The sequence below is a fragment of the Bombina bombina genome, chromosome 1 (genome assembly GCF_027579735.1).
Source record: "Bombina bombina isolate aBomBom1 chromosome 1, aBomBom1.pri, whole genome shotgun sequence".
Taxonomy (NCBI): Eukaryota; Metazoa; Chordata; class Amphibia; order Anura; family Bombinatoridae; genus Bombina; species Bombina bombina.
This window is the reverse complement of record NC_069499.1, coordinates 364285582-364303042: the sequence shown is the minus strand read 5'-3', so window position 1 is coordinate 364303042 and position 17461 is coordinate 364285582. Positions and strand designations below refer to the sequence as shown.

At 39.1% G+C, this 17461-nt stretch overlaps 1 protein-coding gene across 1 annotated transcript in view; it reads left to right on the top strand.

The window, feature by feature from the left end:
* Nucleotides 1-17461, top strand: part of DARS1 (aspartyl-tRNA synthetase 1) — a 436414-nt gene that overhangs the window by 99812 nt on the left and 319141 nt on the right. The window contains exon 6 of the mRNA XM_053698254.1: nucleotides 3930-4032. Within this exon, the coding sequence (XP_053554229.1) occupies nucleotides 3930-4032 (103 nt within the window). The remainder of the gene's footprint in view (nucleotides 1-3929; nucleotides 4033-17461) is intronic.

The window sequence follows — 17461 nt, the reverse complement described above, 5'->3', positions numbered from 1 at the left end:
GATTTGCTTATGAAGGTGTTCTCTCTCCTCAAAACCGCTATCTGTCTCACTGTCTTCTGTGAGATGGCTAGCAACTTGTGCATGTTTAATGTCAATAGGAGTATTTGAGCAGCCCTTAATTTCTTTCTCATTTTGCTCTCAACCGCTCCGGACTGGACCGAAAGCGTACTTGATTTCTTGAAGAATAGCTTGGTGCTATTTATCCAGCGTATCTATTAGCTTGCGTAACATGCTAGCAATATATGCCTCCATATCGGATAAGAGCGTAGTTGCTTAAATGGTATGTGTCTGTGTGCTTTAATACAAATAGTTCGTGTGAACTGCCTATCACCCTGGAGAACCGGAGAGTGACACACAGTTAGGGAAAGGGAGCCTCCATGGTCTAAGATAGCGACTCGCGCCACAGTAGCAGACTACTTGTTGAGGGATATCTCTCACTCCAGTGTTCTGTCTGTAGGGACACCGGACTTACGATAGAGAATTGTGACTTGTACAGAGAATAACTTGTTTAGCAGCTCCAATGCCAGTTTGTCAGGACAGTCACTCTTACTGCTGACTATCGTTATATCGAGATCTTGAAACTATTCAATACCGGTGCTCCGATCACACATTTTTGCAGGCTATGCCTCAAGTGTCCAAGGTTGCCCAAAAAAAGAGAAAGTAAAAAGCATCCTTTCGGCTAATAACGTAGTTTGAGTTGAAGATCAGGAGCTCTAAAGTTATGCGTCCTACCGCTTTGTCTGCTGGCTCCGCCCCCCAAGTCTGGTGTTTTTAATTCCTGTACCTTACTCTGTCTGGAGCTTGCTGAGCTAAAGTCAGTAAAGCTTATGTGTAATTAAAACCTACATTTTACTAATTTGTAACTATATGTGCTGAAGCTCATCTATTTTTTTTACTATTTTTGTGAGGCTATGACAGAAGATCGCTGGCAACCTGCATCTAGCATTGTGTTTAATCTAGTTTGTACCCAGAGAAGCCAGTGTTTTTTTTTTTTTTTACCTAATTCAAGTCACTTCAAAGTTAGACATCTACAAAACAATGCTGCAAATCTTGTAAGTGTCCTCAAACAGGCTTCTGTGTATTTTCAAATAGGTATTCTTTATATGTTACATAAGCACATGCTATCTCTGTAGTTACACTTCCTAGGCCTATGGAAGGTAAATAAAAAAGCATCCATCAGTTTCTCTGAAAAAAGACTGACCTCTAGCATAACCACATTTTCAGATCCTGATTATAAATGCACAAAAGCATACTTCCCAACATTTGTGGCTAGGTGTTAGTGACTCGCTAAGTTGAGGGGAGCTGTTGTCATTTTGTGGGCAGGGCTGTGCCAGAATTGGGTGGGGTCATGGGTGGATAGTGGGTTGAAACACAGGCATGTCTTGGTGGTTAGTGGGCATGTCTTGGTGGTTCTTGGGTATGTCTACTCAGTCTGTGGCAGGACTAAGGGTAATTTTGTAAATCAGGACACATGGCTGTCTGAGGGACAGAGTTCAGAATTAGGGACTGTCCCTCTCAAATAGGGTGGCATGTGATCAGTGTATCTTTGTTCCACACTCAACACAATACAAACAGCAGTTACCTTATAGCAAAATGTAATTGTAATGTGGGCCAAGTAGTCGGGACATTTTAAGGAAAGAAATACTTCCTCTAATTTGTTAAATCATTTAAGTAACTTGAGCTTAGTATGTTTTTACCCCTACAAAAAAACTGCAAGCCAGCATATGGTGGGGTCATGCAGCTGCCTCTCCTGACTGTCCGTTTCCTGCTCAACATCTGGGTTAAAAACCTTACTAAGCATGAGTCACTGATGCATAGTCTAATGATTAAGAGCATGTATCGTTTGCGTTACTGTCCCTTAAAGGGACCGTCTACTTCAAAATGTTTATTGTTTAAAAAGACAGATGATTCCTTTTTTTACCCATTCCCTAGTTTTGCACAGCCACCATGATTATATTAATGTATTTTTTACCTCTGATTACCTTGTCTCTAAGCCTCTTCTGACAGCCCCCTGATCACATGACTTTTTATTTATTATCTATTGACTTGCATTTTAGCCAATTAGTACTATGTTGTGCAAAACTTCACAGGCGTATGCATGCATAATTTTATCTTTATGGCTCACATGAACTAACACTTTTCTGTTGTGAAAAGCTAATAAAAAAGCATGTGATAAGAGGCTGTCTGTAGTGGCTTAGAAACGGGCAGAAATTTAAACGTTTAAAGGTTATAAAGTATATTAATATAACAATGCTGGTTGTGCAAAGCTGGGGAATGGGTAGTAAAGGCGTTATCCATCTTTATAAACAATAACAATTGTGGTGTTGACTGTCCCTATTATTCAGATAGAGCATGCAATTTTAAACAACTTACCAATTTACCTCCATTAACAAAATGTGCAGTCTTTTTATATTTAAACTTTTTGAATCACCAGCTCCTACTGAGCATGTGCAAGAATAAGCGTGTATGCATTTGTGAATGGCTGATTGCTGTCACATGGTACGTGTATGCATTTGTGATTGGCTGATGGCTGTCACATGGTACAGTGGGAGTGGAAAAAGACATAACTTTTAAAATTGTCAGAAAAAAATCTGCTACTCATTTGAAGTTCAGACTAAGTGCTATTGCATTGTCTTGTTATCTTGCATTTGTTGATTATGCAAATCTACTGTGTTGACTGGTCCTTTAAAGGACCAGTAAATACAGTAGATTTGCATCATTAACAAACGCATGATAAAAAGACTATGCAATAGCACTGCATCTGAACTTAGAGACACTCAATCAAAAAAACTGTCTTGATTCAGATAGAGCATGCAATTTTAAACAACTTTCCAATTTACTTAAATTAACTAAATGTGCACAGTCTTTTTATATTTAAACTTTTTGAGACTCCAGCTCCTACTGAGCATGTGCAAGAATAAGTGTGTATTTGTGAATGGCTGAAGGCTGTCACATGGTACGTGTATGCATTTGTGATTGGCTGATGGCTGTCACATGGTACAGGGGGAGTGGAAAAAGACATAACTTTTTTAAAATTGTCAGAAAAAAAATCTACTACTCATGTGAAGTTCAGACTAAGTGCTATTGCATTGTCTTGTTATCTTGCATTTGTTGATTATGCAAACCTACTGTGATGACTGGTCCTTTAAAGTGAGTAATAGATTTTTTTTCTGACATTTTAAAGATATGTCTATTTCCACTCCCACTGCATCATGTGACAGCCATCAGCCAATCACAAATGTACATATATGTATATTCTGTGAATTCTTGCACATGCTCAGTAGGAGCTGGAGACTAAAAAAGTGTAAATATAAAAAGACTGCACATTTTGTTAATGGAAGTAAATTGGAAAGTGGTTTAAAATTGCATGTTCTATCTGAATTATGAAAGTTTAATTTTGACTTGAGTTCTTTTAAGAGACTTTCTAGTTTACTTCAACTTTTTTTTAACTTTTCACTGTATATATGTATATGATACAGGGGGTAAAAAACAAATTTGTCAGAGAAAATGTGCTGCATATTTAAAATTCAGAGTAAGTGTTATTGCATTGTCTGTTTATTACTGAGTTGTTTAACAACTCTAATGTATTTAATGGCCCTTTAATCATCTTTTTATCCTCAGTGGTTATAAAAGGCCTGAATCCTGCATAGACCAGAATGGGTCTTTGTGGAGACATAATAAACCGCATTTGCCCTCCCCGCCTTATAAGTTATAGTCACGCCCTTGAGTTTAGTACAGATTAATATGGTATGTGCTGTTATAATTTCATCTTGTTTTAAGCATTTAGAGTAAAGACTTGTTTGTAATATTTACACTTTGTTTTTAATGGGTGCTTAATTTAAAACCGTTGCAGCAGCTACTGTATTATTGAAGACAGCAGAAGTGCCAAGTTCACCTGTACAATTTCCTCCTTATTCTCTCCCCCCCAGGAAAGCAGTGCTTTTTAGTCCTGCGTCAGCAGCAGTTTAATGTGCAGGCTCTGGTGGCGGTGGGAGACCGTGCAAGTAAGCAGATGGTAAAGTTTGCTGCCAAGTAAGTAAGCAATTATATTCTGTTGTCTCAGTAAACAATGGTGGGAACCAAGTCTCTTAAGGGCTGGGGCCATTTTCACACATTTTAATCAATGCTCCATTTGTTTACAAAGGAGAGGGGAAAGCACTTTTTTTTTTCTTAAATGGTCACTTCACGATTGTGCTGAATGTATTGCGGACACAAAAGATATAAATGAAGGCCTGATCTGAAATTCATTGGGACCCACTCAAGCGGCAGTTGATCCAGCAACAGGCTACGTTGCTTTCAAACTTCTCAATAAAAACCCTGCCACACATTGTGGGTTGTGCTACGGTTTTGTGGATATGTAGATTTGAAGTGTAATTCCAGCCCACTTAGAACTTCCAAACATTCTACTTCTAAAAAAAAAAAATCACTCTGCAGCATAGGATGAGAATTTCCATACAATTGCCAGAGAATATACAAAACCTTTTACAGTAGAGGTCATATACAAGTATGAAAGGAAGGAAGTTCATTCTCCTTAGTGTATCAGGTTGTTGTTAAAATAATTTCTATTTCCTATCATTTGTTTACATAATGATTATATCCAGCAAACCATCTTGCAAACTGAAAAAGCTGCACTATTATTTTGATTCAGATACTGTGTGTTTCAGAGTAAGTTCATTTAAAGGGACAGTCTAGTCAAAATTAAACTTTCATGATTTAGATAGGGCCTATAATTTTAAACAACTTCCCTATTTACTTTTATCATCAAATTAGCTTTGTTCTCTTGGTATTCCTTAGTTGAATGCTAAACCTAGGTAGGCTTATATGCTAATTTGTAAGCCCTTGAAGGCCACCTCTTATCTGAATGCATTTGACAGTTTTTCATAAATAGACGGTTTTAGTTCATGTTTTATATAGATAACATTGTGCTCACACCAGTTGAGTTACCTAGGAGTCAGCACTGATTGGCTTAAGTGCAAGTCTGTCAAAAGAACTAAAATAAGGGAGCAGTCTGCAGAAGCTTTAACGAGAGATAAATAAAAAGTATATTAATTAATTTGGTTATGCAAAACTGGGGAGTGGGTAATAAAGGGATTTATCTTTCTTTTTAAACAATAACAATTCTGGAGTAGACTGTCCCAATTAAATATGAAATTAAATGCTAGATAGAGTGATGTATTCAAAGCAAAGATTGGCCTGAGATTGCAGATGTATGTTTCAAAATTATATTAGTTGTTTAGATATTGAAAAAAAATAAGTGTAAATGTTAAAGCCAAGTTATTATGGTTGTGTGGACAAGGTTCCCAAACAGTGAACCTGTCTGTCTGTCTGTCTATGGGGCCTCTGACAAAGCTGACTGATGGAATTTAACATTGCATGAGCAAACACTTGTGCAGCCCGGCTCCCGCTTGTCGGTTATCCTCGACAAATGAGTCTGAGATTGTGGATAGGTAAAGAAGCAGCAGCCATAAGACTGGTACTTCTTAAAGGACCAATAAATTCAAATTGGTACAAGACCATTCATACCTCATTGATAGATTGCTTTTGCCGCTGTCGCCGATACCCCTGGAAGCCCTTGCGACAGCAGACATACAGGGCTATGTCTGGAGTCTGCACTTACACTGTTAAAGGGACACTATACCCAAACATTTTCTTTCATGATTAAGGTAGAGAATATAATTTAAACAACATTCCAATTTACTTCTATTACCTAATTTGCTTCATTCTTTAGATATACTTTAATGAAGAAATAGCGATGCACACGGTGAACCAATCACAGGAGGCATCTATGTGCAGCTACCAATCAGCAGCTACTAAGCATATCTAGATATGCTTTTCAGCAAAGATGAACCAATGCCCTCTAATTGTGAAAAAAAATAAAAAATGCATTCATATAAGAGAGGGCTAAGAAATTAGCATATGAACCTCCTAGGTTTAGCTTTCAACAAAAAATGCCAAGAAAACAAATCAAATTTGATTAAAAGTAAATTGGAAAGTTGTTTAAAATTACATTACCTATCTGAATCATGCAAGTTTATTTTTTACTTAGACTGTCCCTTTAACAATTTATAGTACGAGCTCAAAGTGCTTAATATAACTTTAAAACTACAGTTTGATTTTAAAGGGACAGTGTACTGTAAATTTGGTTTCCCAATTTCTTGTAATACCAGCTACAGAGTTTAAAATCTATGGGAAATGCTCCTTTAGGTATATTTTTGTATATGAAATAGCTGTTTCTACTAATTGAAACCACAACCCTGTGAAATGGGCTGAGCTTGCAGGGAGGGCAGAACTCTCAGCTTATCTCTTGGTATTCACAATAAATTCTCGTTATCTGATAGCAATATACAGAATGAGGCCAATACTTAGGCCACAATGATAAAAACACCATTGTCGACCCTCGCAGGGGTCAGCCCTCGTGATTTATCTGCGAGTGGAGAGATGTCTCCCATAGAATATAATGGAGCTTACTGAAAAGGGAAACTTTGCCAGGGAGAACTAAGTAGCAGGTGGTACACTTTAAAAATTATGCTAGTCACGCCCTCCAGGCTGCGATCCCATTAAGGAACGTTTGGCTTCAGGACAAACAGCTAGGACGTTACATGCCATCCTAATGGGGCTAAAGCCCGGTGCTGTTAGGACGCCATGGAACGGCGGAATGGGTTAATTTATTTATGTTATGTATGTATCACCTTTACATACATAAAAGTAGGTAACAGCCCTTTGCAAGACACACTGTTCTCTAGGTAAAAACTGCCGGTAGAGTATTAGAACAGGGCCTTCATAGTACTGTAGAGATTTATTGGAAAACCCAGAGAGCTTTAGCTCATCAGGCCCTTAGAAAGAACAATGGAAAATTAACATTGTAGTACCTTTCTGTCCAACTCCCGACTGGGAGCGTTATTATAGCTAACCCACCTTGTTTACATAGCATTTTTTATAACCAGTAGTTAAAGAAGCAGTCAAGTCCATAAAAACAGTTTTTCACCACTAGAGGGTATTAGTTCATGTGTTTCACATTGATAACATTGAGCTCACGCACGTGAATTTACTGAGGAGTGAGCACTGATTGGCTAAAATGCAAGTCTGTCAAATTAACTGAAATAAGGGAGCAGTCTGCAGAGGCTTAGATACAAGGTAATTGTAGAGGTAAAAAGTATATTAATATAACTGTGTTGGTTATGCAAAATTGGGGAATGGGTAATAAAGGGATTATCTATCTTTTTAAACAACAAAAACTCTGGTGTTGACTGTCCCTTTAAGTATTGACTTTTTTCAGTATAGGTGGGGATACAACAGGTAAAATCAGCTATTTCAAATGATTAAATCAAGGTAAAGGAATTTTATAAACCATTAAATACACTACAGCTGGTAAACTAGATTATTGGAAACACATTAAAGGGATACTAAACCCACATTTTTTATTTCATGATTCAGATAGAGCATTATATTTTAAACAACTTTATAATTTACTCCTATTATCAATTTCTTTCCTAAGATATGGTGAGTCCACGGCATCATCTTCAATTACTGTTGGGAATACCAATCCTGGCCAGTAGAGCTGCGCATCTTCACTTGTCTCACGATTCGATTCGATTACGATTATCATCGTAACGATTCGATACGATTCGATTCTACGATGCATCGCGATGCATCACGATTACTGCCTATGATTTTCATGATCTTGTTCTATTCCATATTTTATATATATATATATATATATATATATATATATATACACACACACTTATATATATATATATATACACATACACACATTTATATATATATAGTGTGTGTATATATATATATATATATATATATATATATATATATATAGAGAGAGAGAGATCTATACATACACACACTATGTATGTATATATATATATATATATATATATATATATATATAGTGTGTGTGTGTGTGTATATATAATAATCTTTTAAACAACTGTGTAAGATGGAAGAGCACTTATAAACATAATGCTACAATATGCACAGATATGTATGTGTAGATTTATTTTACAAAGGAAAATATAACCAGCAGCAGTGTACTCACTCAAACATTCTCACAGAGTACATGCAGACATCTGAAACCTGACCCAGAGAGCATTACCAATAGACCTCCTCTCACATGTTCCGGTCAGGAATTTTTATGACACCTATCCTAAAGAGCCGACAGCAGCCTCATGTAAACAGTGAATCTTTTCTTGTATTATAGATTCACTGTTTACTGTTGCGGTCTCTGCTGCATGTTTCCTCTGTCAGATCCCTAGCCCAAACGAGCATTTGAGGGTTGCTGTAAAACTTTTGACTTGCTGTATCTAATAGCAACCCTCAAATGCTCGTTTGGGCTAGGGGTCTGACAGAGAGGAAACATGCAGCAGAGACCGCAACAGTAAACAGTGAATCTATAATACAAGAAAAGATTCACTGTTTACATGAGGCTGCTGTCGGCTCTTTAGGATAGGTGTCATAAACATTCCTGACCGGAACATGTGAGAGGAGGTCTATTGGTAATGCTCTCTGGGTCAGATATCTGCGCAGAGTGCACAGCAAGTCCTGATGTGGTGTAGCTGGGGGCTGTAACCAGATTAATCCTGACACAAATGCTGTCGGCTCGTCTGCTATGTGAGAGAGGCGGGGTCACGTGACGTTGCGCGATGATGTCACCCCTGAATCGATTCTGATCTGCACTGCATCGATGCAGCATCGTTAACAGGCTGCATCGCGATGCATCGCAGAATCGATTATTTTAGGCACCCCTACTGGCCAGCAGGAGGAGGCAAATAGCACCACAGCAAAGCTGTTAAAGGCACAGTCAACCCAAAAAAATTCTTACTCCTACAGTTAAAGTTTACTAGGATAAATAGTTCAAACTGTAGCCCAATTTTGCTAAATATATAGTTTTCTAGTAAAATGACTACTACATGTCCCTCGGCCGTTTTGAAATGGCTGCCAGCCTCCTCCTGTATTTCGTCATGCACATCTTCCATTCTTCCTCTTCTGCTAGTAACTTTTCGTTCCTCCGCATTCCCGTTTTTGGCCCATGCGCAATGCGCCAATTTGAGTGAAGGGGTCCTTTTGAAGCAGGAACCAAAAATAACCGCTCAGTATCCTAGCGGTTCCTATATGTGGCGGACCAGTTTGGCTTCTCTTCATCTACCGCCGCATATAGGAACCGCTAGGATACTGAGCGGTATTGTACTGCCTGCTTTGTTTTTGTGCAGTGAGTGCCCTTGTGTCTCAGGGTATTTGCAAGATCCCATGGTGATCTAAACACGGCTCCTGTCTAAAGCCTAATTTGTATACTATAACTGCCACCATTAACTAAAATAAAAAATAAACCACAATGTAATTTAAATAGGATTTCTACACACAGTGAAATAATTTGTGTATATGTAAGTATAAGTAATGTGTCTTTAGTGAGACATCCCCATAACCACATACTGATTGAAGTAACAAATATAATTAAAACATTTTCATTTTGCCACTTCGTAAATTCAGTTATTTAGCGCTTATAATATATTCTTTACATTTTGCAACTGTGTAATGTATCAGTGATTCAACCCTATAATCAAAGTGCCAGGCATAACAGAGCAATTGTATTCTCTTTTAAAAAATAAAGTTGATAATCTGCATTACTTACACTAAATGCACCATCACATCCTGCAAATACCCTGAGACACAAAGGCACTCACTGCTCAAAAGCAAAGCAGGCAGTACAGTACCACTCAGTATCCTAGCGGTTCCTATATGCGGCGGTAGATGAAGAGAGAAGCCAAACTGGTCCGCCACATATAGGAACCGCTAGGATACTGAGCGGTTAAGGCCCCCTTCGCTCAAATCGGCGCATTGCGATGCGCCAAAAAAGGGATGCGGTGGACTGTTCTTATTACAGTTCTTAAAGTGACAGTATATAATTTGTAACGGGTTGTTGCTGTTTATTATTGTTCTTTGTATCCTAAGGTAATTTTATATGTTTTAAGGTGACAGCACAATTCTTGAAATTTTATTTATTTTTGTGCTTGCTTTTTTTCTCTTACATGGTGTATCCAGTCCACGGATTCATCCTTACTTGTGGGATATTCTCAATCCCTACAGTGGCAAAGAGAGCACACAGCAGAGCTGTCCATATAGCTCCCCTCAGGCTCCGCCCCCCCAGTCATTCTTTTTGCCACTCTAACAAGTAGCATCTCCACGGGAGGGTAAAGAGTATGTGGTGTTAGAAATGAAAATCTTTCTGACAGAGGTCAGGAAATCAAAACTGTTGAATACTTGCCGAGTTCTTCATTCCATTCCATTCCTCGGCCTTCTGTGGCTCAGTGCATGGAGGTAATCGGTTTAATGGTCGCGGCAATGGACGTGGTCCCTTTTGCCCGAATTCATCTAAGACCACTGAAACTGTGCATGCTCAAACAGTGGAATGGGGATTATGCAGATTTGTCTCCTCAAATACAAATGGACCAGAAAACCAGAGACTCTCTTCTCTGGTGGTTGTCTCAGGATCACCTGTCTCAGGGAATGAGCTTCCGCAGACCGGAGTGGATCATTGTCACGACCGATGCCAGTCTGTTAGGCTGGGGTGCGGTCTGGGACTCCCTGAAAGCTCAGAGTCTATGGTCTCGGGAAGAATCTCTTCTCCCGATAAACATTTTGGAACTGAGAGCGATATTCAATACGCTCCAGGCATGGCCTCAACTAGCGGAGGCAAAATTCATCAGATTTCAGTCGGACAACATCACGACTGTAGCGTACATCAATTATCAGGGAGGAACAAAGAGTTCCCTAGCGATGAAGGAAGTAACCAAGATCATCAAATGGGCGGAGGATCACTCCTGCCATCTATCTGCAATTCACACCCCAGGGGTAGACAACTGGGAGGCGGATTTTCTGAGTCGTCAGACTTTCCATCCGGGGGAGTGGGAACTCCACCCGGAGGTTTTTGCTCAGCTGACCCAGCTATGGGGCATTCCAGAGTTGGATCTGATGGCGTCCCGTCAGAACACCAAACTTCCCCTTTACGGATCCAGGTCCAGGGATCCCAAGGCGGCATTGATAGATGCTTTAGTAGCGCCTTGGTCATTAAGTCTAGCTTATGTCTTTCCACCGTTTCCTCTTCTCCCCCGGCTAGTAGCCAGAATCAAACAGGAGAAGGCTTCGGTAATTCTGGCCACGCAGGACTTGGTATGCAGACATGTCATCGGTTCCACCATGGAAACTGCCATTGAGGCAGGATCTTCTAATTCAAGGTCCATTCAAGCATCCAAATCTAGTTTCTCTGCAACTGACTGCTTGGAGATTGGACGCTTACTTCTAGCTAAGCGTGGATTCTCTGAATTAGTTATAGATACTCTGATCCAGGCCAGAAAGCCTGTCACCAGGAAAATTTACCATAAGATATGGCGGAAATATCTTTGTTGGTGTGAATCCAAGGGTTACTCGTGGAGTAAGGTTAGGATTCCAAGGATATTGTCTTTTCTCCAAGAAGGATTGGAGAAAGGTTTGTCAGCTAGTTCCTTAAAGGGACAGATATCTGCTCTGTCTATCCTGTAACACAAGCGTCTGGCAGCTGTACCGGACGTTCAGGTGTTTGCACAGGCCCTAATTAGAATCAAGCCTGTCTACAAACCTGTGGCTCCTCCATGGAGTCTAAATTTAGTTCTTTCAGTTCTTCAAGGGGTTCCGTTTGAACCTTTGCATTCCATAGATATTAAGTTATTATCTTGGAAAGTTTTGTTTTTGGTAGCTATTTCTTCTGCTCGAAGAGTTTCAGAATTGTCTGCTTTGCACTGTAATTCACCCTATCTGGTGTTCAATGCAGATAAGGTTGTTTTGCGTACCAAACCTGGTTTCCTTCCAAAAGTGGTTTCTAATAAGAATATTAACCAGGAAATCATTGTTCCTTCTCTGTGTCCTAATCCAGTTTCCAAGAAGGAACGACTGTTACACAATCTTGATGTGGTTCGTGCTTTAAAATTCTATTTAAATGCAACTAAAGATTTCAGACAAACATCATCCTTGTTTGTTGTCTATTCTGGTAAGAGGAGAGGTCAGAAAGAGACTGCTACCTCTCTTTCCTTCTGGCTGAAAAGCATCATCCGATTGGCTTATGAGACTGCTGGACAGCAGCCTCCTGAACGAATTACAGCTCATTCCACTAGAGCTGTAGCTTCCACATGGGCTTTCAAGAATGAGGCTTCTGTTGAACAGATTTGTAGGGCAGCGACTTGGTCTTCACTGCATACATTTGCCAAATTTTACAAATTCGATACTTTTGCTTCTTTGGGAGAAAGGTTTTGCAAACAGTGGTGCCTTCCGTTTAGGTTACCTGACTTGTTCCCTCCCTTCATCCGTGTCCTAAAGCTTTGTTATTGGTATCCCACAAGTAAGGATGAATCCGTGGACTGGATACACCATGTAAGAGAAAACAGAATTTATGCTTACCTGATAAATTACTTTCTCTTACGGTGTATCCAGTCCACGGCCCGCCCTAGCAATTAAGTCAGGTTCAAATTTAATTTTTTTGTAAAACTACAGTCACCACTGCACCCTATGGTTTCTCCTTTTTCTCCTAACCGTCGGTCGAATGACTGGGGGGGCGGAGCCTGAGGGGAGCTATATGGACAGCTCTACTGTGTGCTCTCTTTGTCACTTTCTGTAGGGATTGAGAATATCCCACAAGTAAGGATGAATCCGTGGACTGGATACACCGTCAGAGAAAGAATTTATGCTTACCTGATAAATTACTGTTTTTTTTTTTTTTGGAGTTGTGTTCACAGAGCTTGAAAGTCTGCTCCTAAGGACATACTTCTTCTCTGCCTTGCATTATAGAGTTTAATGAGAAATGTAAAGGAAAATTCTTTTTTTATTTGTTTCTGAGTCTCATGTCTCTCAGGATGATCAGTCGACAGGAGACTTTCTCCTGTAGTAATTTTTCAGGAGTATCTATCTCAGGGCGCGTGCTTCTGGGGATATTCCTGGGTGATGTGACCACAGATGCCAACCTGCTGGGCTGCTAAGCTGTCTGGGTCTTGTTTAAGGATTTTGGAATCTGAAGTGTCTGCTCTCCTTTTTAACATCTTGGAGTTAAGAGCGATTTGCCATGTTCTGATGGCTTGGCCTCAGTCGTTCCTAGCTTGGTCCAGTCAGACAATATCACCTCAATAATTGATATCAACCACCAGGGAGGAACTAAGGGTTCCTTAGCCATGTAGGAGGTGACTTGGATTGTTCAGTGGGCGGAAGCTCACAATTGCTGTCTGTCATCCACTTTCCAGGAATGGACAATTGGGAATCGGACTTCTGAACAGACAGATATTTCATCCAGGGAGTGAACTCTCCTTCCGGAGGTGTTCTCTAGGTAAATCCTCACATGGGGGATTCCGGAGTGGGTTTCTGAGGGTGTTTCAACAGAATGCCAAGTTTCCAGGGTACGGTTCATGGTCAAGTGATCCGCAGACAGCCCTGATAGATGTTCTGGCATTTTTCTGGGAAGGATCTGGTATGCAGACCTAGTGAAAATGTTGTCTCTCCACCTTGGAGACTGCCTCTGAGGAAGGATCTTCTGATTCAGGGTCTCTTTTTTCATCTAAAGTTTGTTTCTTTGAAACAGACAAAACTAAGCTTTTAATCTACAAGCAGTCAAAGCATGGGGTTTTCTGAGTCGGTCATTGAGACTGACTCGCATGCCAGTTTTTAGATAGATTTGCCATAAGATATGATGTAAATATCTTTATTGGAGTGATTCTAAGGGTTAATCTTGGAGTAGAGTCAGGATTCCTAGAATTTTTATTCTTTCTCCAGGGTGGTCTGGAGAAGGGTTTGTCACTCAGTACCTTGAAGGGTCAGATTTATGCATTGTTTATTTTGCTACATAAGCGTCTAGCGGACGTGCAATCTTTTTGTCAGGCCCTGGTCAGAAGTCGGTTGCTCCCCCTTGGAGCCTTACCCTTGTTCTTAAAGTTTTACAGCATGCTCTGTTTGAGCCTTTACATTCCATAGATATTAAGTTGTTATCTTGAAAGGTTTTGTTTCGTATTGCTATTTCTTCTGCTCGGAGAGTCTCAGAGCTCTCAGTTTTGCAGTGGGATTCGCTTTATCTTATTTTTCATGCTGTTAAGGTGGTTATTCGTACTAAGTTAGTTTTTTTTTTTTTCCTAAGTGATTTCGGATAGAAAATTTTAATCAGGAAATCGTTGTTCCTTCTCTATGTCCTTATCCTTCATAAGGACCGTTTGTTGCACAACTTGGATGTTGTGTGTGCTCTTAATTTCTATCTACAGGCGATTAAGGATTATCTGTAACAGAGACATAAGGTGTGTGTCGATCTGAGCAGCGTCCGACTCTCAGCGTTCCCAAAGGCGGAAGTGTAACCGTTGAAAGGTCATCCAAGCTCCTCCAATCACAATGGAGTGTCCCGTAGCAGTGGTGGAACCATGCCACATAAGCAGTTGTGCAAATGTAACAGGAAAGCAGGCACTGCACCAAGATACCATATATACCTGCCTTTTTTGGGCTCTATCTATGTGCTTACAGCATATTTTTGTTGCTGTGATTTTTTTTAACTTTATACCAATAAACTTGGATTTTTTTATATATGGTATCTTGGTGCAGTGCCTGCTTTCCTGTTATATTTGCACACCTGATTAAGGATTTATCGCCAGTCTGTTTCGAGTCTGGTTTTAGAGACTGCTGGACAGCAGCCTCCTGAGAGAATTTCAGCTCTTTCCATTAGGGCTGTCCCTGCTTCTTGGGCTTTCAAGAATGAAGCTTCTGTGGATCAGATTTGCAAGGCGGCAACTTGGTCCTCTCTGCATACATTTTCCAAATTTGATATTTTTGTCTCGGCTGAGACTTCTTTTGGGAGAAAGGTTTTTCAAGTGGTGGTGCCTTCTGTTTAAGTTGCCTGTCTTGTCCCTCCCTTATCTGTGTACTCTAGCTTGTGTATTGATTCCCAACAGTAATTGAAGATGATGCTGTGGACTCACCATATCTTAGGAAAGAAAAAAATTTATGCTTACCTGATAAATGTATTTCTTTCCAGATATGGTGAGTCCTTGGCCCTGCCATTTATTTTAAGACCATTATTTTTTTACTGAAACCTCTGCACCATGCGTTGCTTCTTTTTCTCCATTTACCTTCGGTCGAATGACTGGGGGTTGTGGGAAGGGAAGTGATACTTAAAAAAACAGCTTTGCTGTGGTGCTCTTTGCCTTCTCCTACTGGCCAGGAGTTGTATTCCCAACAGTAATTGAAGATGATGCCGTGGACTCACCATATCCGGAAAGAAAGAAATTTATCAGGTAAGCATAATTTTTTTTTTTCTGCATTCTCTTGCTATCTTTAGTTAACACGCAGGAATGTAAATCTTAGCAGCCAGCCCATTTTATGTTCAGCACCATGGATAGCACTTGCCTATTGGTGACTGACATTTACCCACCAATAAGCAAGCATAACCAAAGCAGGCTCTGAACCAAAAATGGGCCAGCTCCTATGCATCCTATTCCTGATTTTTATATATAGATAGCAAGAGAATGAAGAAAAATTGATAATAGGAGTAAATTAGAAAGTTGCTTTTAAATTGCATGCTCTATCGGAATCATAAAATAAAAATTTGGGTTTAGTGTCCCTTTAAAGGAAGTACAGCGTGCCTTCAAATCAAATAATGTATCTATTACTCATATTGCTTTCTTTGGGAATGGTCTTCATATTCATCATATATACTATTAACTCTTTAATTGCCTCTCAGTCAATTATATGATACTATAAAGAAGTTGTTTATACAATTACTGGTAGAGATATTTTTCATGACAATTCAATAATACATTTTTCAAGTTCTTTATACGTTTAAAAAAGAGCTCCTTTTTATGTTTCCTGTAAATTAAGCCTGCAAATTATGTGCTTTCCAGTTCCAAGAATTGGAAGTGCACTAGTATAACCCTGACACACAAATGTCTCTTATTTTGTCTCTGTGATATATCTGGCCAAAAGTATGTAGACAAATGACCATCATACCTAATATGAGCTTGTAGGACATCCCATTTCAAAAACTTAGTTATTAATATAGAGTTGAATCCCCCTTTTACACCCGCCAATCTTCTGAGAAGGCTTACCACAAGGGTTTGGAGAGGCTGTTGGAATTTGTGAGGTAAAATCAGGTGGGTGGTGAACCCATTAAATATGGCCTAGAAGTATACTTTATATTATAAGAAACTGCAAAACAATTGATAGTTTGCTAACAAAATGACAATGGCGATCTTTGTCTCCTCTAGTAGCAAGTCCGGATTGGGTCCTCCAAATAAAGTGGTGGGTGAAGGTTTTACATTGGGGGAAAAACAATTGCAGCAAACAAGTAGACAAGAAACATTTTCACACTCATCTAGTTAATTTTCTTAAACTATATATATTATATATAGTTTAAGAAAAATCTTGTAATTACAAGGTGTTTACGGTCACCTTAACTAATATCTCTAATTGTTTTAACTAATCTGTTCTTTCCCTTCACTTTAAGAGTTCAAAGTGATGATTGTCATTCTGAGTAACAATGGGCTATTATACACTTATGTCTGTGTCCCATTCCATCTAAGGAGAAAAGTTGTTTTTTTGATGCTTTTATGCATTGTATATTGTATTTGTTCCCATTCTGTATGCTGGATCATACCTTCTGATACCTCCTATTGGCCATTGATACCCATGATGAAGCAAGTCATTTTCCTGAGTGAAGTTTTACAGCCGCCTGTTAGTATAATGTTATTTTACTAATTTTTTTGGACACATTTCCTGTATTCTTTTCCTAAAACCCTTCCAAACTGCTTTTCAAAAATGGAAAATAAGGAAGCGCTAGGAATAGATGTTTGGTCTCTTGTGTTTCAGGGAAGATCTATGTTTAGAACAGAGCATGTCATGTTTTGGATGTTGAAGACCAAGAATGAGTCATTGTTCACAACCTGTCACGTCAGAGTCTTCCTATAGAGTATTCCCTGGTGAAACATGGGGAATCCAAGTTGTAGTGATACTTAGCAAAGTATTTATCTCTGTCCCTCTTAATTTAAAGAAACAATGTTTCATCATCATCATAATCATCATCATTATTATTATTTGCATTATAAGGGTAAGGTTTGTGATAAATTGCATTTTATTAAGCAGCCACGGAAATCAGTGATAACTGCAGTGGATTTTTAGTTCCCTATAGCTGAGCATGAGATTTGTGATACTCTATCAATTTTTTTTAAATTTAAACATTAAGTAAATCATTGTTGCATTATTTCCAAGTCTGTCTGCATATTGGACTACATTTATCAAGCAGTTTCTCCTCTTTTTGCGCCTAAAAATGGGCACACAATCTAATCCTCGTACTAATCAACCTTAAAGGGATAGAAAAGTCAAAATTACTTGCATGATTGAGAGAGCATAATTTTAAGACACTTTTTAAAAAAAAAAAAAAATTCACTTTTTTTATTTC